Source organism: Salvelinus fontinalis, chromosome 21 (assembly GCF_029448725.1).
Source record: "Salvelinus fontinalis isolate EN_2023a chromosome 21, ASM2944872v1, whole genome shotgun sequence".
In the NCBI taxonomy this organism is placed as follows: domain Eukaryota; kingdom Metazoa; phylum Chordata; class Actinopteri; order Salmoniformes; family Salmonidae; genus Salvelinus; species Salvelinus fontinalis.
In genome coordinates this window covers 50,649,542-50,676,715 of record NC_074685.1, presented here as the reverse complement: position 1 = coordinate 50,676,715, position 27,174 = coordinate 50,649,542, and the positions used below count along the sequence as shown (strand labels likewise).

Genomic DNA, 27,174 nt, shown 5'->3' with positions numbered 1-27,174 from the left:
GACAGGACAGGAACACATCAGTCTCCAATGCACCATCTGACAAGTTGTTCTACACAGGAGCATGAAGAAAGGCAAAACACATATCCTGTCTCACATCCCCAATACATTGCTAGGTGCTTTCTGTGTTGACAGTATTAAAATACAACAACTCATGGACAAAAACACTTAAGTACAAACAAGTTACAACGTGAAATCGCCTTTATCCCATTCAGACCTTAGAGTGCTAAAACCATATCTCCCATAATGCAACGCTAGCATCAGTCGGCAGCTCAGCTAACCGTTTGCATCACAGAAAGGCATGCTAGCTAGCAACAGCAATACTTTTTAGCACTCTGTAAACTATATCAATAACAACAATAAAACTCTGAAAGTTACATGTTTCAATATTCTCACACTCCCTTATAACAATATCTACAGCATTAACCTTTTCTTTATTTCTTTTAACCTTTTATTTATTTCACGTTATGGACTCCTACAAAGGAATAATCTGCAACATATACTCCTTCTTAATTTCAGCAAACTTTAAGACATAAGGTAAGAGTTCTTCCTCCACAGGGGTAATAGATAGGGCTTGAATCAGGGCAGATAGATGCTCTCTTTTGTCAGGCTCAGCAATCACTTGACTCGTTGACTCTAAAAGTCTTCTGACAGGCTTCACAACTCTTCCAGTTCGAGTTCTCAAGGTGCCTTCACTGGGTCTCAGGACTGTGTCAGTGACCTCTGACGTCTGTTTCTGTGCTCTTCCTCTCTCTGGTTACTCATTCTCTTCTTAGTAGATCTTATGCATCTAGAGCCGCTGACTGATGCACTTCTACTGCTCATGCCATATAGACTGCTCACTGAAGTCCCTTTTCTACTTATGTCATCTTCAGAAGGATCACTTGAATCATCACTAGGCATCCTTGAGGAACTTCCTGTACCGGAGCTAGCTGCTTCTCCGGAGATCATGTCCTTTCGTGGGCTTTGAGGAGCAGCTTCTCTCATGTTTACTCCATCTTTCAGTCCCAAAGATTTTTGAGCTTCAGCTTCCATAGGCCCCTCGGGGGTTCTGGCCCTCGGGAATCCAGGCAGCAGTCCTTCGATCCTCTGAATCCTCATCCACATCGAATACCAGTCTTTCGTCACCGCTGTCTGTGTTTATGCCCTCCTCTGAAGCAGTAGAGACGACTGTGGACATCTCGTCTGTCCCACCGGGCAGGAAGTTCACTGGCAGTATGAAGTTTCAATGAACTACCTTACTCTTCTTGAACTATTGCAAAAATCAGAAACTTTCTGTCCAAAAATGATGCAGAAAATTTAGCCATGCTTTTGTTACTTCTAGGTTAGACTACTGCAATGCTCTACTTTCCGGCTACCCGGATAAAGCACTAAATAAACTTCAGTTAGTGCTAAATACGGCTGCTAGAATCCTGACTAGAACCCCAAAAAATGATCATATTATTCCAGTGCTAGCCTCCCTACACTGGCTTCCTGTTAAGGCAAGGGCTGATTTCAAGGTTTTACTGCTAACCTACAAAGCATTACATGGGCTTGCTCCTACCTATCTTTCCGATTTGGTCCTGCCGTACATACCTACACGTACGCTACGGTCACAAGACGCAGGCCTCCTAATTGTCCCTAGAATTTCGAAGCAAACAGCTGGAGGCAGGGCCTTCTCCTATAGAGCTCCATGTTTATGGAAGGGTCTGCCTACCCATGTGAGAGACGCAGACTCGGTCTCAACCTATAAGTCTTTACTGAAGACTCATCTCTTCAATAGGTCATATGATTGAGTGTAGTCTGGCCCAGGAGTGTGAAGGTGAACGGAAAGGCACTGGAGCAACGAATCGCCCTTGCTGTCTCTGCTTGGCCGGTTCCCCTCTCTCCACTGGGATTCTCTGCCTCTAACCCTATTACAGGGGCTGAGTCACTGGCTTACTGGCTGCTCTTCCATGCCGTCCCTAGGAGGGGTGCGTCACTTGAGTGGGTTGAGTCACTGACGTGGTCTTCCTGTCTGGGTTGGCGCCCCCCCCTTGCGATGTGCCGTGGCGGAGATCTTTGTGGGCTATACTCGGCCTTGTCTCAGGATGGTAAGTTGGTGGTTGAAGATATCCCTCTAGTAGTGTGGGGGCTGTGCTTTGGCAAAGTGGGTGGGGCTATATCCTGCCTGTTTGGCCCTGTCCGCCGGGGGTATCATCGGATGGGGCCACAGTGTCTCCCGACCCCTCCTGTCTCAGCCTCCAGTGTTTATGCTGCAGTAGTTTGTGTCGGGGGGCTAGGGTCAGTCTGTTATATCTGGAGTATTTCTCCTGTCTTATCCGGTGTCCTGTGGGAATTTAAGTATGCTCTCTCTAATTCTCTCTTTCGCTCTTTCTTTCTTTCTCTCTCTCGGAGGACCTGAGCCCTAGGACCATGCCTCAGGACTACCTGGCATGATGACTCCTTGCTATCCCCAGTCCACCTGGCCGTGCTGCTGCTCCAGTTTCAACTGTTCTACCTGCGTCTATGGAACCCTGACCTGTTCACCGGACATGCTACCTGCTCCAGACCAGCTGTTTTCAACTCTCTAGAGACAGCAGGAGCGGTAGAGATACTCTTAATGATCGGCTATGAAAAGCCAACTAACATTTACTCCTGAGGTGCTGACTTGTTGCACCCTCGACAACCACTGTGATTATTATTATTTGACCATGCTGGTCATTTATGAACATTTGAACATCTTGGCCATGTTCTGTTATAATCTCCACCCGGCACAGCCAGAAGAGGACTGGCCACCCCTCATAGCCTGGTTCCTCTCTAGGTTTCTTCCTAGGTTTTGGCCTTTCTAGGGAGTTTTTCCTAGCCACCGTGCTTCTACACCTGCATTGCTTGCTGTTTGGGGTTTTAGGCTGGGTTTCTGTACAGCACTTTGATATATCAGCTGATGTAGGAAGGGCTATATAAATAAATAAATTGGATTTGATACCTTTCTCTCTGTGTTTTCTCGGACTGAGGAGAACGGGAGCTACGGGTAGTACCAGGGTGTTAGTAGGTGACGTAAGCACCCAGATGAAATAAAATGCATTTTAATGAAATACAACCCGAAGATGTTAACCTGGTTGTTCTGTTCTGCATTGTGCACTATTCTAATCATTTGAAGTGTGATGGAATAACCATTTTAACTCCCCTACACATAGAAAAGGCATGTGTAGGAAATGCATGCATTTCCCAAATCTGAATAGGGCCAAACTGCATTACATTCAAACAAATACAAATGTATAAACAGGACATGATACAGCAACAAGATACAACGTGTATTATGTAGGCTACATTCACAAGTGGAGGGTAGGGGTTTCCTTTTCAATGTATTATTGTACACATTTCATTACACGTGCTGTACATACATACAGTATCTGCTATTTTGATAATGACAGTGAAACCATAACGAATGAGTTGAGTTCATAGCAGCCGTTGGTCTACCTGAGTGAAGGGTAACCCCCATTGGCTGAGGACATTGGGGTGGGGAGGAGGAACTTTCAGAGTTGCGCGATAGACTTCTCTTCATTCCCGAACTCAGAAGCGTATGCGTCGACATCTCACGAAATTGAGTTCTCACGGAGACTATTCTCTCCGGAGTGTGTCGTCTGTCAGTCGAATTTATTTATTTACAAAGGATATTTATTTAAAACCATTTGACCACGTCTGCAGCTAACGACACTGTGGATCTATGCAAATCGTTGGAATTGTAGGGCTTTTTTGAAGTTGAAGAGAGGAGGAATGTATCGTTTCTTTGTGAAACTAACGTTTCTTATTCCAGTCATCGTCATAACACAAGGTAAAGTGCCCGGGGAAAAAAGCTACTGTAAAGTTATTTCTTCTAAGGATTTAAACAATTAGAGACTGAATGTTTTAATTCAAATCAATATTATTAAGTTGAGTTGAATGACTGTTACGTTGAGTTTGATTTTGTTGAGTGCTGCAAGATCACGTTTCGTTCATTTCAGTAAACGAGGCTTTAATGTTTGAAAAATAGGCTACTGGTGCTCTGCCTCTGTAGTCTAGGGATGTGAAGTGGTACTGTAATAGGATTTAGAAGTCGTGTTGGCTATTTGATTTGCTTTATTACGGATCTCTGATCTTCTGCGTCTTTCTCAGTGCGAACAAATCATGGGAACTCATCCCCCTGTGCCTTGGCACATCGGTCTTACACACTTCACAACTCGAAGTGATGACGATAACTTAAACTGTATAGACTCTAGACTAGTAGACTTCAGCATATTTGCAATGTAAAACGTTTATCCCACTGAGCATGTAGGCAATTGTTGATGTGTCCCCTTTTTTTTTTTTTTTTTTTTTAAACGTGCACTTGATTTCGTCTAGTTAGGCTATATCTAGATTTAAAATTAGATCCATTTTGTTTTATTTCTCATGAAGTTGGCTAAGGTTAGCCTGGGCCTGACTAAACTGTATTTCGTCTGTGGAGCGATAGTTTCGTGGTAGGCTATGTATGGAAGGCGTGTGTTGCGGGGGGGCGTTGGTGAGAGGGTGTTACTCTCTCTCTATGGGAGAGCGTGTGAGTCCCGTAGGAGGTGGGGGTTACTGGCTTGTTTTATGACTCGTGCTGGGCTGTGATTTCTTTTGTTCACACGTCTGAGCTCAGCAGCTGTTGCGCTTTCCGCGCAAAGTTAGCCTTGAGAGCCGCTAGTGGGTACTATGGATCTCCAATGTCATCTGGGCTTGATGTGCCCAGACGGTAATACACTCGTGTCCCCCCGGCGACTGGTTCGTGCATAAAGCACTCTCCATTCAGGCTGCAAAAAGGCTTCGATTTCCTCCTTAACTCGATTCAATGGCAAGAAGGCGGAAAATATGCATACTTTCTTTCTGAAACACAATTTCCCACCACCATGCTAGAGTGGCTAATGTCTAGGAATGCTAGTCACGGATGTTGCGTGTGGCGTTAAGTCAATCTGGTTGCAGCAGTCTATTGTTTACCCCTGGCTGATGCTGCATTCAAAGTAACTGGGAACTCGGAAATGTACGCCACCCGACTTCAGTGGGTCCAAAACAAGTCGAAACTCGAGAGAAAAAACGAGTTCCGACTGGGGAAAATGTATTTGAACGCCACCAACAAAAAACATGCCACCTGCTGGAGGGAGACAGACATGGCTTTGACAGTGTAAACATATGTTTCCCATGCCTATCAAGCCCCTTAAATTGAATTGACACATTTTTGGATGAGTTTGGCCTCTCTCTTCCTCTTTGATGTGGGGGCAACATCAGGAAGTAGTATTAGCCCCCGCCATGCATGCTGCTAGCCTCATCGGCCAACAAGTCGTCTAGGCCTACATTGTCCCCCAAACCACAGCTTGCACACAACATGATTCGTTTCAAAGCACACATCTCAGTTGGCATTTAGCAAAAATGGTTATCGCGCAAGTGTTAATAATGTGAATTGGCTTTTAAAGTTCCACTTTCTGCAGCCTATGTCTTACGGTAAAATAACGTTTTTACAGTGGGCCTAATAATAATAATTAATAACACAATAATTGAATGTGTTTTTGTGTGAATGACTGTTTTTTGTGAGAGTGTTATTTGTTGCTCCTTTATAACACATTTGTCTCTACAGGTCTAAGATGCTCTCTAACTACTGAATCATGTCTGAATGGAGGGAGGTGTGAGGCCTCCTCTGACAGAAACGGAGAATGCAGGTAAATAGTCCACATATTGATAACACTTTGCCGAATGGCTTTTCTTGTCTGATATCAACCTCGGAACTTTTTCCACAATACCACGCCAATTATTACAACCGTGATCAGGATTTTGAGTTTGGCTGTTTCTAAGCACTGGAGTTCAAAGTTGGGTTATTGGAACTCTGAAGTTATCCGTGGGTATTTTGTAAGGTGCATGGTGCAGTGTTACGGGTGTTGTAAGGTTTTGATAATAGTGTGTGGTACTAGACATATTAGAGTGTTCTTTGGTAGGCTATAGAGGCAAGAGGCCTTGTTTCCCCTCATTCCAGCCTTTGAGAGGCAGCTCTGCTCAGCAACCAGAGGCCCTCAACTTTCCTCTGAGCAAGGTCCTTCCTGTAGCCGCAGAGCCCTGCGCGTCTGCACTCCAAAAGAAAAGATTGAAAGAGAAGTCCCCCTCCCCCTCCGCTTATGAATGCAGGACACTTCCCCGGCGGCGCGAGGGACGCGTCCCAGTCCTAAATCTGGTTTTTCTGCTCTTTCATGGGGCGACAGCTGGGGATCGCCTGCCGCCCGGCGACCATTGTCCCTTAGTCAGAGCAATGCTGTGTGACTAATCAGAGTGGGGCTTCCCAAGAACGCTACAACTACTAACCCCCCTCCCCCCCCCCAAAAAACCGCCACAACACACCCTAAAACTCTTGCCGTACCCCGTTCGAGAGCTCTTCTCCTGAATTCTGAATAGGCATTCTACCCCCTTATGACCTCCAGTAGAGGGCCAGATGGCGCTGAAATGTAATTAGATTGGATGTTATTGGTGGAGTGAGATTAATTGGAGTAAACTGAAGAAATTTTGAAAGCAAACAAGTGGGAGTGAGTGGAGCAGGTGAGGGCTCTCTAGCCTGGGCCTGGTGCACGGATGGGCAGTATATGTTACAAAATATTGTGTATTTATGTACTTAGTATTTTTACATTTGAATTTAAAGACCTGCTGTAAAAACAAATATACACATGACCTGTGTTCATCCCTGAAAATATTTTTATCACCACGGTGCTGGTGGCCTCTGAAGGAGTTCAGTGGTGGGCTACTGGGTGGGTGTGGGCTACTGGGTGGGTGTGGTCTGAAGGCATTTGTGGAAGGCCCCACTCTGTCCCCAAAGGGACCTATGCTAGCCCGTGGGCCACAACTCAATTACATCTGAGTTAGAAGTGCCTTTTGTTAAGTAAGTCAGGTGTTAAATTAGGTTAAAAGGAGACTGGATTGCCAGCACAGGATAGGGGCATCTAGTGGGCCTCATCAGATAGAGATGCGGATGTCTCTGTCCACTCTCTCCTTAAGCTGCATTTACACAGGCAGCCCAATTCTGATATTTTCAAATGACCAATTAGTGACAAAAAAAAATCAGAATTGGGCTGCCTGTCAAAACGCAATTTCAGTCTTCCTCTCATTCATCGTGTATCTCTCCTTTCCTCACCAAGCCAAACAACCATCAATCATACTCGACATGTAGGTGTGTCAGTGTCAATATCCAGGGGTCCGAGTGGAGCGTCACTGGGAAGGATCTGGGAGGGTATTGATTATCAAGCTCATGTTTATTTATAAAGTTTATTATTCACACACGCACACATCTCGTTCCACCGCAAAAAAACACAAGAGGATTTCGACCCCCACCATTTCAGATTGTTCTGAATTCGTTTATGTTAGAAACAGAAAAGATACGGATTCCTGCAAGATTATTATTATTATTTTTTTAAATATAATTTGATATCTGAGAAATTAAGCTAATTGATTGAACCCAAATTGTCTATTTTATTTATAGTATTCAATAAATATATTACCTAACATCCGATTTGGACTAAACTTTTTTCTAACAATGAGTTAGATATGAGGAATCCAATGGAATGGTCAAAAATCACTGATGGACACCCTACGCATATCCCACCCCAACAACAGGTATATAGTATCAGTCTGTTTAACAAGTAGTATAGAACTGCGGCTTGGAGTATTGTTTCGTCATTGCATGTAATGTATTCCCAGTGAATTTGGTTATGTTTTTTCACCCTGCTCAGAGAATTTTGTCATTGAAGTTATGTTGGGCTCCCGAGTGGCGCAGCGGTCTAGGGCACTGCATCTCAGTGCTTAAGGCGTCACTACAGACACCCTGGTTCGATTCCAGACTGTATCACAACCGGATGTGATTGGGAGTCCCATAGGGCGGCGCACAATTGGCCCAGCGTCGTCCGGGTTTGGCCGGTGTAGGCCGTCATTATAAGTAAGAATTTGTTCTTAACTGACTTGCCTAGTTAAACAAAAGGTTCAATTTAAAATGTTTTTTTTTATGTCCCATCCTACATCCTGATATTACCAGATTGGGACGACTAGATGGTGCTGTTTAAAATCATACTAAAGTATCTCCAAATTTAAATTATGTAACTCAGTGATATTAATTATAAATTATTTGGAAATGGAGCTTGAAAAAACATGAATATAGGTACCACTGACTTGCTTTGGATTTGTTCCACATAAAAAGTTAGCATTTGAAACAGAGGCTAGGTAAACAAAACGAATGTGACATTTTGTCATTTGAGTGAACTATCCCTTTAACATGGGGGGGGGGGGGGGGTGGTACCTATATTTGTATTTTCATGCTCCATTTCCATAGAATGTATAATTAATATCATTGAGTTCAGATAGACTCCTTCAGAGACCTGACAGAGAGACACCATCGATGCAATGAGAACCTGGTAATATCAGGATGTAAACCTAGCAATTTCAATTACCAATATCTCTGAACAGGGGAAAAACATCACCAAATTCACTGAGAATACATTACAAGGGATGAAGAACTACTCAGAGCTGCAGCTCCGTACTACTCCATACATAGAACTAATACTGTACACTCGTTGGGTTAGGATTGGCGTGGGTGGCTTTTGACCGTTTCTTTGGATTCCTCATGTCTAACTCGGTTTAATTTCTCAGAGATCAAATTATATTCCAACAAAATGATGTTGCACGAATGCTAATCGTATCTCTTTTTAACTACAGAAATGTTTTCAGAGAACAAAATGGTGGGTATTATGGTTTGCTGAAATGACATGGAATGACCCCCAGCTGTTTATGTGGAATTACCCAAAGTAGCTAGATTGTCTTGGGAAAAGTGTGCCCTAGTTTCAGTGTGTGGTTTGATTAATGTGATGGTGCTGAGTTCCATCAGAGGTGGGCAGGTGTCAGCAGCAGAAATGTCAAAGGGCATTTAGCACATCATCTGATCACCTTTTTACTTATTTTGAGGAATTTACAAATGACTCAAGTCATTCTAGATAAAGTGATCCAGAGATTGGGCCCCATGACACAGATGGCAATTATGATGAGGTGGAGTTTGACTCAAATATACTGGGATAGAGTCTGTCTGTCAAATCTGCCTGAGAACTGACAGGTTAAAGGTTTCGAGAGAGTTAGAATGGACCATGATAGGGGCTTAGCCTGGTCCAGATATGCATACTTTAGTTCCGCTAACTTCTCAGCTAAATTAATAGAACATATTCCCATTCAAGTCAGTGTTTTATGATGGATCAACTGGTGTCAAAATTCTATATAGGTTGGTTTAGAGGACCAAGCTAAAACGCATCTGGATCAAACTATTAGGGATTAGGTTTGGGTTTAGAACAGGACATGGTTTTACTGACTTGTTTACGCTGCTCCTTCCTGCAGGATTGCCTCACCTCCTCTAAAACAGGAAGTACTTTTTTGGGGGTGGGGGTCGCCCATGTGTTCTGTCCTCCACCTCAGGTTCCAAGAATAGCTCTTTTATTTGAAGCCTTTCGGCATGGATCATCCCCAAAACAGAATTCTCACCTTATGGCTTCACATCCTTCCCTCAACTTGCATCGATATTAGTTTGGTCTGAGGGAGTTGTGTCTGACTAAGGAGTTTGGTCTGAATGAAGCACACCTGGTGCCTCATTTATAAAACTGTGCGCGGAGGATTCGCGTCAAAAGGTGGCGTACGGACGAAACACAGACGGCGCTTATGCACAAAAATATTGTGATTCATAACATTCATAACGGTTTCTCTTTATAAATCACATTCAACTCGAAATTTGGCGCACGTGAGCGAGCGTCTTGTCCCACCTTTTTAATGTTCATAGTTGCCTATAAATAGTCAGTGAAACGCTCCTAATTAATATTCATCCATACTGACTGCATAACGACAATGACGGCAAATCCCGACAGGAAGACTAAAAAAGAAATGGAAGTTCTTGTAGGGGAGGTTGAAGCAAGAAAAAATATATTGTTTGGGTGACAGTGTGGGCATTACAAATGCCAAAAAGGCATTAGAGTGGCAGCATGTGGCGGACGCTGTGAATGCTGCTGGCTCAGAAGGTCGGACCCTCTCGGAAAATAAAAAAAGAAGTAGTCTGACATAAAAATGGAGGCCAAAAGGCGCATAGCCTTACACAGACAGTGTTTGTGCCACGGGGCGGGGGAAAGGGGACACCGGAGCTCAACCCCCGTGATGAGCAACTTGCCGGTATTATAGGGGAATCCCTTCTGAGTGGAGTAGTGACGGAGAGGGACACGGACATGCAGACACACCGGATGATCCAGGTATGTAATTAGTATTCCCTCGTTTTGGAAAGAGTAAACCAAATGCATTCAAGTTGTTTCAACAATTATTTAGATTAAACGTTTTGATATTTTCTATTGTTTTTAGTCGCTGCTTGTTCCAGCGAGGTCGGTGGTGCTGCAGCTGAGCAGGAGCTGGGTGCACCCAGCCCTGGCGTCTCCAGTGCACCTCGTGCGTCACAACCCTCCAATCGGCCGCGTCCTCACAGATGCAGTCCCGCAAACACAAAGAGACACCATCGACGCTATTAACAAGGTTGCCAAGGAGTTGAAGTGGGACAGGCACGGCTTGGTTTCTGCGCGTGCTTCTCTGTAAAGCTGGGCCCTCTACAGCACAGAGATCCAAGAGAACAGAGCTTGGTAATCGGAACCGACTCATAAGCCACTCATCATTGGCCAGTAAAACTGTCTGGTCTCTGAAAATTCGCTCTCTCCGAATTCTTCCATTTGCCAATTCTTCCAACAGTGCCAAGCAGCCATTGTGCATCATTACACATTGTAATTGCATGCCTTTTTATACCCACCCATTTGATTGTCAAAGCTACCCAATTTATGAATGAGGCTCCTGGTCACTCACACTGCCTCCACTCAATCTCAGGTGTGACTGAGTCATTGTAGGGAAAGTCAGTGGAATCTCTCTTTGTTTGTTCCACCTCTTCAAATGTGGTGTGCCAATTTACCATTTGTGGCACTACATACAGACCACATCAGTGTGCCCTCATGGGAAAGGCCTCAGTAGCAGGGATTCTGCAAAGTGAGCAGTTATCTCAAGACCTTGTGTGGAGGGTCATGTCAGGATGAGCCTGCAGGAAGGGTGCCACATGAGGGAGGAGGATGTCTTCCCTGTAATGCATAGCGTTGAGATTGCCTGCAATGACAACAAGCTCAGTCCGATGATGCTGTGACACACCGTGCCAGACAATGACGGACCCTCCACCTCGATCCCGCTCTAGAGTACAGGCTTCGGTGTAACGCTCATTCCTTCGACGATAAACACGAATCTGTCCATCACCCCTGGTGAGACAAAACCGGGACTCGTCAGTGATGAACACTGCCAGTCCTGTCTGGTCCAGCGACGGTGGGTTTGTGCCCATAGGCGACATTGTTGCCGGTGATGTCTGGTGAGGACCTGTCTTACAACATGCCTACAAGCCCTCAGTCCAGCCTCTAACAGCCTATTGAGGACACTTTGTGCACTGATGGAGGGATTGTGCGTTCCTGGTGTAACTCTGGCAGTTGTTGTTGCCATCCTGTACCTGCCCCGCAGATGTGACGTTCGGATGTACCAATCCTGTGCAGGTGTTGTAACATGTGGTTGGCCACTGCAAGGACGATCAGCTGTCCGTCCTGTCTCCTTGTAGCACTGTCTTAGGCGTCTCACAGTACGGACATTGCAATTTATTGCCCCGGCCACATCTGCAGTTCTCATGCCTCCTTGCAGCATGTCTAAGGCACGGTCACGCAGATGAGCATGGACCCTGGGCATCTTTTGTTGTTTTTCAGAGTCAGTAGAAAGGCCTCTTTAGTGTCCTACGTTTTCATAACTGTGACCTTAATTGCCTACTGTCTGTAAGATTTTAGTGTCTTAACCACAGTTCCACAGGTGCATGTTCATACATTTTTTATGGTTCATTAAACAAGCATGGGAAACAGTGTTTAAACCCTTTACAATGAAGATCTGTGAAGTTAATTGGATTTATTTGGTTATCTTTGAAAGACAGAGTCTTGAAAAAGGGGCGTTTCTTTTTTTGCTGAGTTTATTATGATGACATTTTGATGTTCTTGTTCATTTTGTTCTTTGTCATAGGGTTTTTCGACTGCTAATGCACACACAAAAAATGATTGATGCAAACTGAAGTCTATGCCCCTTCATTGGTCAACAGTAGGGATTCTTCAATGAAGTGTTTGTTGTCATTCAATTCGTTTTCATGCAAATTTTTCACTTGAGAAATACTGCACCCAACATCTTTGTTAGATATAAAATTGCACGACAAAGATCTTCTCGGCAAAAACATCAAAATGAATTACAGATTGAGTTATCTTTTACTTTTTTTTAGGAATTGTATACTGGCTACGGTGTCTCAAGATGGACAAGCAGTACTATTGCTGCCTTTTCTATAAAAAAATAAAATAAGCCAAGGTCTATTAATTAAGGGAGTATGCGAAACCCCCTCTAAGATAGTTCAGAGGAACGTGTTTAGCCTCTGCGATGCTCCTCCACGATTCAAGGAATGCTGCCTGCAATGTATGCGAATGCTGCTCTTCATTTGTCCTCCTATAGGATTACTCCGTGCTCTCTGGCAAAGCTCAACTCATAGTTGAGGCTTAAGGCCGTATCAGTAGCCGGCCAGTGCGGCCCAGGGTCAAGCGCCAAGCGTGTGGGCAGGTGTTGGGCTTTTATTGGCTTTTAAGTCTCAAGGGCCAGCACTCCTTTCACGACCCGAACCATTCCCAAGTGCTGAATTTCCATTGGAGATTCACCCCAAGTTTTACCCCGAGCTAGAGGTCTGGGCAGGATGGATTTCTTCATCCCGCCTGCACCCGCAGCTTTTCATACCTTCTGTCCGACGCCCACCCACTACCACAAGAACTGGTCCCAAACTCAATCGCAGTCACTAGTCAGCCATGGTCCCAGCAATTGTGTGCCCCATAGGCAATATCAAAATGTGCACAAATAACCAAAGACATTGGTTAAATTACCATAGATTTTCACATTGCCCATTTATATTAGGTTATTGCTGTGCTATATCAGCCAATAGGCTAGACGTAGTTTGAAGATGAGAGAGCGGAATCTTGCACTTTCTCTTGAGCTATTTTATAGACAACTTTTTTGGAGTGGGGCGATTTTCAGACCGAGACAAATATAAGTGATCAATATGTATTTCTAGACGATGTAGTAAACTATGTCCTAATCATATTGAGGAAGTTAATTTCCTTGGAAAGATAGCTGCCCCATGCTCTCCATCCATGCATAAGGTATAGAATACAATTTGAATGAATACCACACGCAGCTATTCATAACCATATGGCTACTGAATTTAAAGCAGCAAGAATGATGAGAGCGGACACTAGCACTTTCTCTTGAGCTCCATTTACATGTAGGATATAGCCTGCCTTTTAGAACGACGATTTGCAGATGGAGACAAATAAATAGGTAATCAATATTTTAATAGAAAATAAAAAGGAGCAACGCTCGCTCAAAATGGTAGCTTATTCTACGCCCCGTCGTCAGTGATTGATCAACAGTACTACTCCTAGTAGCAGTGGGAACATGAAGTGTTGTCATTCAGTGAGAGACAACTAGATTTCATGCACATTTTTTTTCACTTGCACCAAACATCTTAGCTAGGTGTACAATTTCAAAACTAAGATCTATGCGGAAAAAAACAATCAAAATGAATGACTGATTTCTTGATTAATTCAGACCTTTTTTTGCACTAACTCTCTTGCACATGCTCGACGTACACTCACGCTGCTGCTACTGTTTATTATGTATAGTCACGTTACCCTTACCTACATATTACCTCGACTAACCCGTACCCCTGCACATTGTCTCAGTACTGGTGCCCGTCGTATATTGCCTCGTTATTGTTACTATTTTTCCATTTGTTTAGCAAATGTTTCTTACTTTTTTTAAAACTCTGCATTGTTGGTTAAGGGCTCATATGTAAGCATTACACCTGTTGTATTCGGCGCATGTTTCTTTATTTTACCATGTAAGTTGACTGAACGCGTTCTCTTTTTTTTTAACCTTTATTTAACTGGGCAAGAAAAAATTCTTATTTACAAAGATGGCCTAGGAACATTGGGTTAACTGCCTTGTTCAGGGGCAGAACAACAGATTTTTACCTTATTAGCTCAGGGATTCAAACTAGCAACCTTTCGGTTACTGGCCCAACGCTCTTACCACTAGGCTACCTTGCGCCCCATTTACAGCAACGTCCTGGGGAATATAGGCGAGAGGAAGGGGGATGATTAGGTGACCATATGAGGGCTAGATTGGGAATTTAGCCAGGACACCAGGGTTAACACCCCTACTCTTACGATAAGTGCCATGGGATCTTTAGTGAACACAGAGAGTCAGGACACCTGTTTAACATCCCATCCGGAAGACCGCACCCTACACAGGGCAATGTTATGTCCCCAATCACTGCCCTGGGGTATTGGGATATTTTTTTAGACCAGAGGAAGGGTGCCTCTTACTGGCCCTTCAACACTACTTCCAGCAGCATCTGGTCTCCCATCCAGGGACCAACCAGGACCAACCCTGCTTAGCTTTAGAAGCAAGCCAGCAGTGGGATGCAGGGTGGTGCGCTGCTGGCAAATATGACAAATCAAATGTTATTTGAAGACAAACATAATGCTGAAAGGGCGGAGAAAAATATGAGCAGAGGTTGATCAAGTAAGAAAGGGGGTGGTGGTGTGGGGAGAGGGAAAGGACGGAGTTTACCTAAGCAGTGGCAACAAACAGCATGAAGTTTAAAGCCACAAGTGTCACACTTCTTCATGCACAGACATGTACTTTTATTTTATTTATTTTATTTAACTAGGCATACACACCCAAATGTTGTTGTTTTTTAAATCCGCGCTACAGACTGCTATATCGGCCCGCTAATAAAGGACTAGTAAAGGCCCAGTGCACTACGTTGTGTAAAGGAGAAGAGAAAAAAAAGGTGGGAGTTGGGGGCTGTTTTTGTGTAGGAGGCTGAAGTCACTCTCAGTGGCAGATGGCAGATCAGGCCCTATAGGGGGAGGGGAGGAGAGGGGGCTGGCCCAAAGTCACAAATGTGTTTGGGGTCAGGGGTCAGGGAAGCATCTGCTCTGGCCCTGAGGGGACATTGCATTGCTGGGAGAGACCTGTTGCTGGGGTCTGTTGCTGAGGCCTGATGGTTTTACAGCGTGGGGGGGGGGGGACTGACTTTAGGACAAAGAAGATCCATTACAGTGAGGGGATGGGGAACACGCATAGGCAGACACACGCGCACATACAGACTCCACCTCTGTGTGAAATAGACAAAGAAAGAGAAGGACAAACACAACTCTCTCCAAACATATAGTAGCAATTGTAGTGTGAGCAAGCCCCTGACACAACTTTTTTGGTTGTCCTGCATGACGTATTGAGTTTTTTTGTTTACTTATCATGTTACCTCATCCCCATATTATATTTTTTTTTTGCTCCTTTGCACCCCAGTATCTCTACTTGCACATCATCATCTGCACATCTATCACTCCAGTATTAATGCTAAATTGTAATTATTTTGCCACTATGGCCTATTTATTGCCTTCCCTCCCTAATCTTACTACATTTGCACACACTGTATATAGATTTTTTTCTATTATGTTGTTGACTGTACATTTGTTTATCCCATGTGTAACTCTGTTTGTGTCGCACTGCTTTTTACATGACCTTTTTTTGTGCCTGGCAGTTGGCTGTAGGCTACTCCTCTAGCAGCTTGCTAGCTAGCTGGCTAAAAACAGCACGCAAGCTCGCCTTTTAGCTTCCCACATGTGAAATAATCTGATTTATAATTAAATAATATGCCCTGGCAAAAATGATTATACTTACCAGTGTAACCTACAACAGTATCCCAATTTGATATAAGCTAAACATAGAATGTCATCATGTTTGGTCACAGAGAAAAGCACATGGCTAGTAGCTGTTTTTACCATTTGAAAATAGCCTGGAATCGTGTAGTTATACTTCTAAACAAAATACCTTTTTGGGGTAATAAGGCTACAATGTTGTTTGGTTTATTATTTGAGCTGTCCCAGAGATTATATTTGGTTATCAATACATATCCTATAAAGATCAGATCAAGGAACCAAGCGAGTTTGGTGGTAAAATACAGCTTAATTGCCTACACAACACTGCCCCCACGGTTGTGCAAGGAATTATATGTTGCTTTTGTGCTTACTGCAAGGAGACCTCCTTTCGTGACAAAATGCATCCGCCATCTAGAGGACAGCATCCCCCTCTAGAGGACAGAGAGGAGGGGAGAGGGGGAGGAGGTGTGCCTAACAGCTGCCTTCATTAACATGCGCACCTGCTCCCTGTGGAGATTCTACGAGGCCAACAGATGCCCTCTCTGACATGCATAGACACACTTACACTCTCTCTATCTCTCTCCCTCTCACTCACACACACACACAGATTCTCTAGATCGCAGTCTAGATCTCTTTAGTATAAACGTTAGATTATTACAGTGATGCCTAGTCAGACTAGTTTCCCCCTGCCAACCACATCTGCTGCCATGGTTTGGATGGGGGTGAGGGTCTTTCTGGGAATAAAGAGGGTGTCTCATGATGTGATATGTGGGGGGGGGGGGGGGGGGTTGGACTAGGAGTCTGTTGCTGTGTGTCTGTGGTGGGAGTGTGGAGGGGCACAGAGGGGCTTAGTAGCCTTAATGTGGTGCTCCGTGTCTGGGCAGCTGGGCCGATCAGGGCCCCTTGATCTCTAGGGTCATGACGGGATGAGGGTGGACAGCCTGGGTTAGAAAAGGTAGCTGGGAACGGGACGGCACAGCGAGACTGTCCCCAAAGCCTGTTTTTTGGTGCCGTCTGTTGTCCCAGCAGAGTGTGTTTTCAAAGTTCTGAGGGACATCTAATCCAGGGAGACACACTAGGAAAACAGCCCACTCTGGCCTGGCTCTCGCTCCATCCCTCCCTCCCTTGCAGGGCTCCGGTGGGCCTCTGCTGAGCGGGAAACTGATAGGGCCACTATCCACACCCATCCTTTTGCTTCCCTCCACTCCTGGCTCGTTAGTATCATGTGTTGATATAGCGTTTGGGGAGATACAATTCTATTGTACTGCAAGAGAAACTGCAATGGAATTCCACCATATTCTATCCTCATTCTCTATATAAAAGAAGTGGTTCCTCTGCTTTATACAATTTGTGACTGCTTTAGACAGTTTTAGACTGCTGTCCACTTGTTTCGACAGCCTCTGTCACTGGTCTCCTTTCTCTCCAGGTGTACAAGTGACTACGTGGGTAGCCGCTGCCAGTACTCCAACCCCTGCAATCCCTCACCATGCCGCAACGGGGGCGAGTGCCGCGCCGTATCCCACGGCAACACTTTTGAGTTCCACTGCAAATGTCGACTGGGCTTCTCCGACCAGCTGTGCCTGACGCCTACCAACCATGCCTGCATGAGCTCGCCCTGTCGCAATGGAGGGACTTGTGACCTGATCACGCTCTCCGACTACCGCTGCCGCTGCCCGCCCGGATGGTCAGGTAAAATATTAAGATGTATATTTTTAAGGTAATTTCTGATTTTAGTGAACAGATACTGGGAGACGGTGACAGTAGGGAAAGATAGAGACACTATATATACAAAAGTATATGTGGACACCCCTTTAAATTTGTGGATTTGGCTATTTCAGCCACAGCCCTTGCACACATTCGTGCAATCTCCATAGACAAACATTGGCAGTAGAATCGCCTTACTAAAGGGCTTAGTGGCTTTCAACGTGGCACAGTCATAGGATGACAAATTTCCAACAAATCAGTTCGTCAAATTTCTGCCCTGCTCGAGCTGCCCCGGTCAACTGTAAATGCTGTTATTGTGAAGTGGAAACGTATAGGAGAAACAACGGCTCAGCCGCAAAGTGGTAGGCCACACAGCTCACAGAACGGGACCGCTGAGTGCTGAAGTGTGTAAAAATCGTCTGTCCTCGGTTACAACACTCACTACTGAGTTCCAAACTGCCTCTGGAAGCAACGTCAGCACAAGAACTTTTCGTCGGGAAAGTCATAAAAATGGGTTTCGATGGCCGAGCAGCCGCACGCACACAAGCCTAAGATCCCCATGTGCAATGCCAAGCAGCGGCTGGAGTGTTGAAAAGCTTGCCGCCATTGGACTCTGGAGCAGTGGAAACACGTTCTCTGGAGTGATGAAACACGCTCCACCATCTGGCAGTCTGATGGACAAATCTGGGTTTGGCCAGATTTGCCAGGAAAACGCTACCTTCCCGACTGCGTAGTGCCAACTGTAAAGTTTGGTGGAGGAAGATTAATGGTCTGGGGCTCTTTTTCATGCTTCAGGCTAGGCCCCTTAGTTCCAGTGAAGGGAAATCTTAACGCCACAGCATATACAATGACATTCTTGAAGATTCGGTGCTTCAGCCTTTTTTGGGGGGGGGAAACAGTTTCGAGAAGGCCCCCCTCCTGTTACAGCATGACAATGCCCCCGTGCACAAAGCGAGATCCATACAGAAATGGTTTGTCGAGATCAGTGTGGAAGAACTTGACTGGCCTGCATAGAGCCCTGACCCCAACCCCATCAAACACCTTTGGGATGAATTGGAACGCCGACTGCGAGCCATGCCTAATCGTCCAACATGAATGCCTGACCTCACTAATGCTCTTGTGGCTGAATGGAAGCAAGTCCTCGCAGCCACGTTCCAACATCTAGTGGAAAGCCTTCCCAGAAGAGTGAAGGCTATTATAGCAGCAATGGGGGGACCAGCTCCTTGTTAATGCCCAGGAGTTTGGAATGAGATGTTTGACGAGCAGGTGTCTACATACTTTTGGTAATGTAGTGTAGGTTGTGTCAAAGGGCAATAGGCTGGATTCGAACTAATGCCGACACTGTAGACACGTGCCGGAGGCTGCAGCATTACCACTAGGTCTAGCCAGGACAGATAGGGTTTTAAGACGCTGTGTTAGGGGCCAGGACACTTTCATGGTCAGATCACATGGTATTGAATTCACAACTTGATTATTCCCTCTGGAGTAATTTGATGCTCGTCGTTGGAGTGCACCCAGCTGGCACATTTGGTTCCTTGGAGTTTGTGGGAATGTACGTTTTGGGTTTTCCGTTTTGGGTTTTCCAAAAAACAGATATTTTTTATTTTTTATTCTGAGATGGGAAATGAACATTTCTCCTGTTCTAGGAACCTTAATTTTTCAGTTGCAGGGAGGTTCTGATAATATTTTACTACCCGAAAGTTTTCCTGGGATGCTTTATTAACATTCTGAGAATGGATATTTTAGGTTATTTGTAGGTTTTTAAATAACGTCCCTAACTTCCACTGAATGTTTCAATAAGACTTTTAATAACACTGCTAGCTTAGTTTGAGTTGTTTTGAAGATATGACATGTGTAAATTATTTTTGCTTAGACATTAATCATGCACACAATTCTTTGTGACATGCCGTCAATGAGATTCAAACCTTAACCTCTTCTGTTCTCAAATCCAATGGAAGTACCAGGATGGAGCTAGCATGCCATGTTTTTTTTTTTACTCATACAAAGCTGTTAATGTTAGTCTATTCAAACAGACCCCATTTCAAAGGAGAAAAGCACTCATTAAGATGAGGTGTGGCCAATTAGTGGGCTCGACCAACATACCCGAAAACACTTAACAGGACAGAGTTATGTTGATGCTGAGAAGGGAATGTATATACACTGCTCAAAAAAATAAAGGGAACACTTATAAACAACACAATGTAACTCCAAGTCAATCACACTTCTGTGAAATCAGACTGTCCACTTAGGAAGCAACACTGATTGACAATACATTTCACATGCTGTTGTGCAAATGGAATAGACAAAAGGTGGAAATTATAGGCAATTAGCAAGACACCCCCAATAAAGGAGTGGTTCTGCAGGTGGTGACCACAGACCACTTCTCAGTTCCTATGCTTCCTGGCTGATGTTTTGGTCACTTTTGAATGCTGGTGGTGCTTTCACTCTAGTGGTAGCATGAGACGGAGTCTACAACCCACACAAGTGGCTCAGGTAGTGCAGCTCATCCAGGATAGCACATCAATGCGAGCTGTTGCAAGAAGGTTTGCTGTGTCTGTCAGCGTAGTGTCCAGAGCATGGAGGCGCTACCAGGAGACAGGCCAGTACATCAGGAGACGTGGAGGAGGCCGTAGGAGGGCAACAACCCAGCAGCAGGACCGCTACCTCTGCCTTTGTGCAAGGAGGAGCAGGTGGAGCACTGCCGGAGCCCTGCAAAATGACCTCCAGCAGGCCACAAATGTGCATGTGTCTGCTCAAACGGTCAGAAAGAGACTCCATGAGGGTGGTATGAGGGCCCGACGTCCACAGGTGGGGGTTGTGCTTACAGCCCAACACCGTGCAGGACGTTTGGCATTTGCCAGAGAACACCAAGATTGGCAAATTCGCCACTGGCGCCCTGTGCTCTTCACAGATGAAAGCAGGTTCACACTGAGCACATGTGACAGAGTCTGGAGGCGCCGTGGAGAACATTCTGCTGCCTGCAACATCCTCCAGCATGACCGGTTTGGCGGTGGGTCAGTCATGGTGTGGGGTGGCATTTCTTTGGGGGGCCGCACAGCCCTCTGTGCTCGCCAGAGGTAGCCTGACTGCCATTAGGTACCGAGATGAGATCCTCAGACCCCTTGTGAGACCATATGCTAGTGCGGTAGGCCCTGGGTTCCTCCTAATGCAAGACAATGCTAGACCTCATGTGGCTGGAGTGTGTCAGCAGTTCCTGCAAGAGGAAGGCATTGATGCTATGGACTGGCCCGCCCGTTCCCCAGACCTGAATCCAATTGAGCACATCTGGGACATCATGTCTCGCTCCATCCACCAACGCAACGTTGCACCACAGACTGTCCAGGAGTTGGCGAATGCTTTAGTCCAGGTCTGGGAGGAGATCCCTCAGGAGACCATCCGCCACCTCATCAGGAGCATGCCCAGGCATTGTAGGGAGGTCATACAGGCACGTGGAGGCCACACACACCACTGAGCCTCATTTTGACTTGTTCTAAGGACATTACATCAAAGTTGGATCAGCCTGTAGTGTGGTTTTCCACTTTAATTTTGAGTGTGACTCCAAATCCAGACCTCCATGGGTTGATAAATTTGATTTACATTGATAATTTTTGTGATTTTGTTGTCAACACATTCAACTATGTAAAGAAAAAAGTATTTAATAAGAATATTTCATTCATTCAGATCTAGGATCTGTTATGTTAGTGTTCCCTTTATTTTTTTGAGCAGTGTATTTTTGTTAGCTACATGTGTGACAACTCCACTAGTCCTGTTTATGATATTGTTTACAAAGATTATACCATTATTTATTTTTTTAAATAATGATTTAAAAAAAATCATTTAGTATATTTGAGTTTAACCATAGTATTTGTTGTAATATTTGTTCTGTATTTTCGGGTGGAGTAAACTGAAATTACAAGCAGCTTTCTATGGCTTGTTTCAAAAATAGCTATATTTTGGAGATTATTTCATTTTCAAATAAAAAAGTGAGAGGGGTATTATAAGGGTGAAATGGCCATTCTTGGACATGGGGTGAGAAATTCTTACTAATCTACTGGAGAACCAGTTCGATTTAAGTATAACGTTTGTATGACTGAAGCCCGTAGTGAGAGATTTAATATTTAATCATTTCTGCCCTCTGAATTCATATTCATTATATACAGTTGAAGTTGTTTTTCAACCACTCCACACATTTCTTGTTAACAAACTATAGTTTTTGCAAGTTGGTTAGGACATCTACTTTGTGCTTTGCTGCAGGAGGGACTGGTGCACTTTACAAAATAGATGGCTTCATGAGGGAGGTAAATTAGGTGCATATATTGAAGCAACATCTCAAGACATCAGTCAGGAAGTTAAAGCTTGGTAGCAAATGGGTCTTCCAAATGGACAATGACCCCAAGCATACTTCCAAAGTTGTGGCAAAATGGCTTAAGGACAACAAAGTCAAGGTATTGGAGTAGCCATCACAAAGACCTGACCTCAACCTATAGAAAAGTTGTGGGCAGAACTGAAAAAGCGTGTGCGAGCAAGGAGGCCTACAAACCTGACTCAGTTACACCAGATCTGTCAGGAGGAATGGGCCAAAATTCACCCAACTTATTGTGAGAAGCTTGCGGAAGGCTACCCAAAATGTTTGACACAAGGTAAGCAATTTTAAAGGCATTGCTACCAAATACTAATTGACTGTATGTAAACTTCTGATCCACTGGGAATGTGATGAAAGAAATAAAAGCTGAAATAAATCATTCTCTCTACTATTATTCTGACATTTCACATTCTTAAAATAAAGTGGTGATCCTAACTGACCTAAGACAGGGAATTTTTACTAGGATTAAATGTCAGGAATTGTGAAAAACTGAGTTGAAATGTATTTGGCTAAGGTGTATGTAAACTTCCGACTTCAACTGTATATATTTACAGGCCCATTTAATTTTGTTTGGCTTGCCATTCCAAATAAAATAGAATATATTTTGCTCATATAATAAATAAACAAGTCGCTAGGTGTAGGCAAGGCCATAAGCAAGTAGGTGAACTAAGATATGACTAAGGAGTTCATCAGGGTGATTTTTCTTTCACGTAGACAAGTATTTTCTTTTCCATGGTAGCAAGATCTTATCTATTTTTGCTAACTTTCTATTAAAATGTATTTTATTGAGATCATTTGTTAATTTTTGGCATATGAACACAGGATATTATTGGTAAACTACACGGTAATGTAAAAGCTGTATATTTTAGTGATCCAATACGTAGTATAGTACACTTATCATTAAAAAAATATGTAGATCCTCTAAGGCTGTGGACGGATCCAAATTGTGGATACATTTTTTTTTTAAAGAATCATCAGCCTACAATGACACCTTTTGTTTTTAAGCCCTGGATTTCTAGCTCCTTGATATTATTGTTGGATCTGATTTGAATAGCTGACATTTTTGATGGTCATAACAAATAGATATGGCAATAGTGGACAACCTTGTTTTAATACTTTCTGAGAAGTAGCCATTATTTACTATTTTACAACTAGGGTTACTATACATAACTTTAACCCATTGAAATATTCCAGGCATTTATAGATAAATTCCAGTCGTACTTTGTCAAAAGCCTTTTCAAAGTCAGCTGTGAATACCAGGCCTGGTTTCACAGATTTTTCATAGTGTTCTATTGTTTCCAGTACTTGTCTTATATTATCTCCAAAGTATCGTCCATGTAAAAAACCTGTCTGATTAGGATGAATAATATCCGACAACTTTTTTTTGTCTTTCTGCTATGCATTTTGCTAGAAGTTTTGCATCACAACACTGAAGTGTAAGGGGCCCCCTATTTCTTTTATGTACTGGATCTTTAGATTTAACACTTGGGCCTGTTTCAGTAATAATGAAATCAGACTTTCTTGTTGAGAATCTGATAATCTACCATTTTTATGGACTGGTTAAAACATGCTTATAATGGTGCTCTGTGTACATCAAAAAAGGTTTGGTATACCTCAACTGCCTAGAAGACCAGCATCCCGGAGTCGCCTCTTCACTGTTGACGATGAGACTGGTGTTTTGCGGGTACTATTTAACCTCTAACACCTCCCAAACCCGGATCCGGGAGCACCCCCATCAGTAGAAAAGCTACTAGCATAGCCTAGCATAGCGTCACAAGTAAATACTAGCATCTAAATATCATTAAATCACAAGTCCAAGACACCAGATGAAAGATACACATCTTGTGAATCCAGCCATCATTTCTGATTTTTAAAATGTTTTACATGGAAGACACAATATGTAAATCTATTAGCTAACCACGTTAGAAAAGACACCACTTTTTTTACTCCACCAGTTTTTTACTCCATCAGTAGCTATCACAAATTTGACCAAATAAAGATATAAATAGCCACTAACCAAGAAAAAACTTCATCAGATGACAGTCTGATAACATATTTATTGTATAGCATATGTTTTGTTAGAAAAATGTGCATATTTCAGGTATAAATCATAGTTTACCATTGCAGCCACCATCACAACTCTCACCAAAGCGACTAGAATAACTACAGAGAGCAACGTGTATTACCTAATTACTCATCATAAAACATTTCTTAAAAATACACAGCATACAGCAATTGAAAGACACAGATCTTGTGAATCCAGACAATATTTCAGATTTTCTAAGTGTTTTACAGCGAAAACACAATATAGCGTTATATTAGCTTACCACAATAGCAAACATCACACCAGCATTGATTCAAGGCAAAAATAGCGATAACGTATAAACCACAAATATATTAATTTTTTCACTAACCTTCTCAGAATTCTTCAGATGACAGTCCTGTAACATCATATTACACAATGCATGTAGAGTTTGTTCGAAAATGTGCATATTTAGCGGCACAAATCGTGCTTATACAATGAGAATAGTGTCCAAAACCTCAAGCAATCTGTCCGGCGCCATCTTGGAGAGGCACCTATTCTAATCGAAAACTATTCATAAACTTGACTAAAAAAATACAGGTTGGACAGCAATTGAAAGACAAATTAGTTCTTAATGCAATTGCTGAATTACATTTTTAAAATTAACGTTACTGCGCAATACAACGTGCGATAAAGCAAGGCTACACTGCAAGTAATGGCGTCTTATGCATTTGACTTTTTTCAACAGAACAATGAATTATCAGCATAAATAGTTCTTATTTTTTGATGACCTCTCATCAGAATCTTGGGATAGGTGTCCTTTGTCCAAAAGAATCGTTGCTGGGTTGGAGAAAGTCATCTTCCACGTTGCAATTAGCAGTAAACAATAGCATGCGAGAGAGAGATACCCAACTTCCTACAATGCCAGAAAATGAAATACCCGAAAATCGCAATATACTGACATAAACTGATATAACTTGGTTTAAAATAACAAGATTATGATGTCTAAAGCCTATATCGAATAAAAACAGGGCCGGATATATCTAGGAGCTAAAACGGGAGCTTCTAAAACGACATGCCAAGGTCCTCCCTGCGTCAGAGCGAAGAATCAAAAGAGAGGACACTTTGATTCCAATCAATTTATAGACTTTTGGATCTGCCTAGAGACTCCATTTCAAGGCCCTCTATTCACTGACACCCAGGGGAAGCCGTATGCAGTGCATCTCAACCAATAGAAGACAGGCAGAGTTATACACAGGTCTGAGAACAGGTTGGAAAATTCTGCATTCTCAACTCCACATAGGGAAATTGCTCTAAGTCCAGTTCTGTTTCACGCACAGACATAATTCAAACGGTTTTAGAAACTAGAGAGTTTTCTATCCAATAGTAATAATAATATGCATATTGTACGAGCAAGAATTGAGTACGAGGCAGTTTAATTTGGGAACGTCAAGAAAACATAGTGCTAACAGCTCCCCCTATTGACAAGAAGTTTTAATGAAGCTGCCAGTTGAGGACTTGTGAGGCGTCTGTTTCTCAAACTAAACACTCTGTTTATAGTCCAGTAATATATTTAAAACCATCTACCTTGTGGATCTGTTTGAACAATTTGCAAAATTATTGTTCATTAATATCATCACCCCTTTTTCCAATGGTAGTCGTATATTTCACCCCCCACCCAGTCCCCTTTCCACACAATTTCATCTAAATTTGTTGAATGAGTTTCCTGTAAACAAAATATATTATATTCCTTCTCTTTTAGCCAGGTAATGATCATCTTTTCTTATTTTCTGCAATTATAAATGGCAATGCTTATTTCACCATTTACCATAATGAGATACAAGTTGAAATTATATTTATCATTATATATGTTTATAAACTTACCATTAAAAAGTACCATAATGATTGAGTGTCCATATAAACTGTACCGTGATATTTGCACTGTTACTAGGTAAACTTTGAATTGTTGATCTATGGGTCTTTAGCTAAATCCAGCTAACCTTTTGATATGCTGATGATATACTGATCACCATGACTTTTTTTAACATTTAGTTATGCTCATGTCAGTTCTATTATTTGTCCTTCCTCTCTTATTAAGAGATGGAGTCCAGACAGGCTATTTTAGGAAACTTTAGATTAGGCCTATAGTGTGATGCTTAAATAATGTAGCATATCAAATGAATTGACACGGAAAGTTTGAAGTGGGAGATGGAGAGACAGCTATAGTATTACTAGTGATGTCATGATTACCCCAGCATGTGCCTTATTCCAGAGGAAGATTTGCATTGGATTAGTTTTTCCAAAATGCCTCATGTAATTCTTTATTATGATTTTTTTTTATCCGTTATTTTACCAGGTAAGTTGACTCATTTACAGCAACGACCTGGGGAATAGTTACAGGGGAGAGGAGGGGGCCAATTGTAAACTGGGGATTATTAGGTGACCGTGATGGTTTGAGGGCCAGATTGGGAATTTAGCCAGGACACCGGGATTAACACCCCCTACTCTTGCGATAAATGCCATGGGAACTTTAATGACCTCGGAGAGTCAGGACACCCGTGTTACCGTCCCATCCGAAAGACGGCACCCTACACAGGGCAGTGTCCCCAATCACTGCCCTGGGGCATTGGGATATTTTTTTTAGACCAGAGGAAAGAGTGCCTCCTACTGGCCCTCCAAGACCACTTCCAGCAGCATCTGGTCTCCCATCCAGGGACTGACCAGGACCAACCCTGCTTAGCTTCAGAAGCAAGCCAGCAGTGGTATGCAGGGTGGTATGCTGCTGGCTCTATGCCGGAAGCCTGGTGGTTTTTTATTCTAGGCGGAAGGATATTTCAACATCATGTCTAAATGATAAAAGGCTACACTGATCAGTCGTGCTTGGCTGCCAAAGTATAGGTGTCCCCATAGGGTTAGTATTTAAATTGAGGACATGTGATTATGATAATTATTTTAGCAATCCACGTTAGACGTTCCCTCCTTGTCAAAAGGCTCTCGATCCTGCTGACGTGAGCTGCTGGACAGGGCACTTGCGTTTGATATGCAATTTTTGAATCAGACGAGCTCAGTGAGGAATCGGGGATTCCCTGCTTTGCAATCTGTTGCCTACGTCAACAGCCACTGTCAGCCAGTTTCATTAAATAGACCTAGGCACTATGCTTTTTTTTATTGCACATTTAATTAAACTGATGATTTGGAGATCAATTAATTGGCACAAAACGGGCGTCAGACAAATAGCTATTGAACCAGTAGCCTAGCCTTATAGC

General features: G+C 43.3%; 1 protein-coding gene across 2 annotated transcripts in view; it reads left to right on the top strand.

Moving 5' to 3' along the window:
• The first annotated feature begins 3,518 nt into the window (after positions 1-3,518).
• The window catches only part of LOC129819086 (neurogenic locus notch homolog protein 1-like), a 60,604-nt gene continuing 36,948 nt past the window's right edge, over positions 3,519-27,174 (top strand). For both annotated transcript variants that reach the window (XM_055875637.1, XM_055875636.1), the window contains exons 1-3: positions 3,519-3,793; positions 5,588-5,669; positions 17,245-17,507. In XM_055875637.1, the coding sequence (XP_055731612.1) occupies positions 3,736-3,793; positions 5,588-5,669; positions 17,245-17,507 (403 nt within the window). In that variant the 5' untranslated portion in view covers positions 3,519-3,735. The remainder of the gene's footprint in view (positions 3,794-5,587; positions 5,670-17,244; positions 17,508-27,174) is intronic.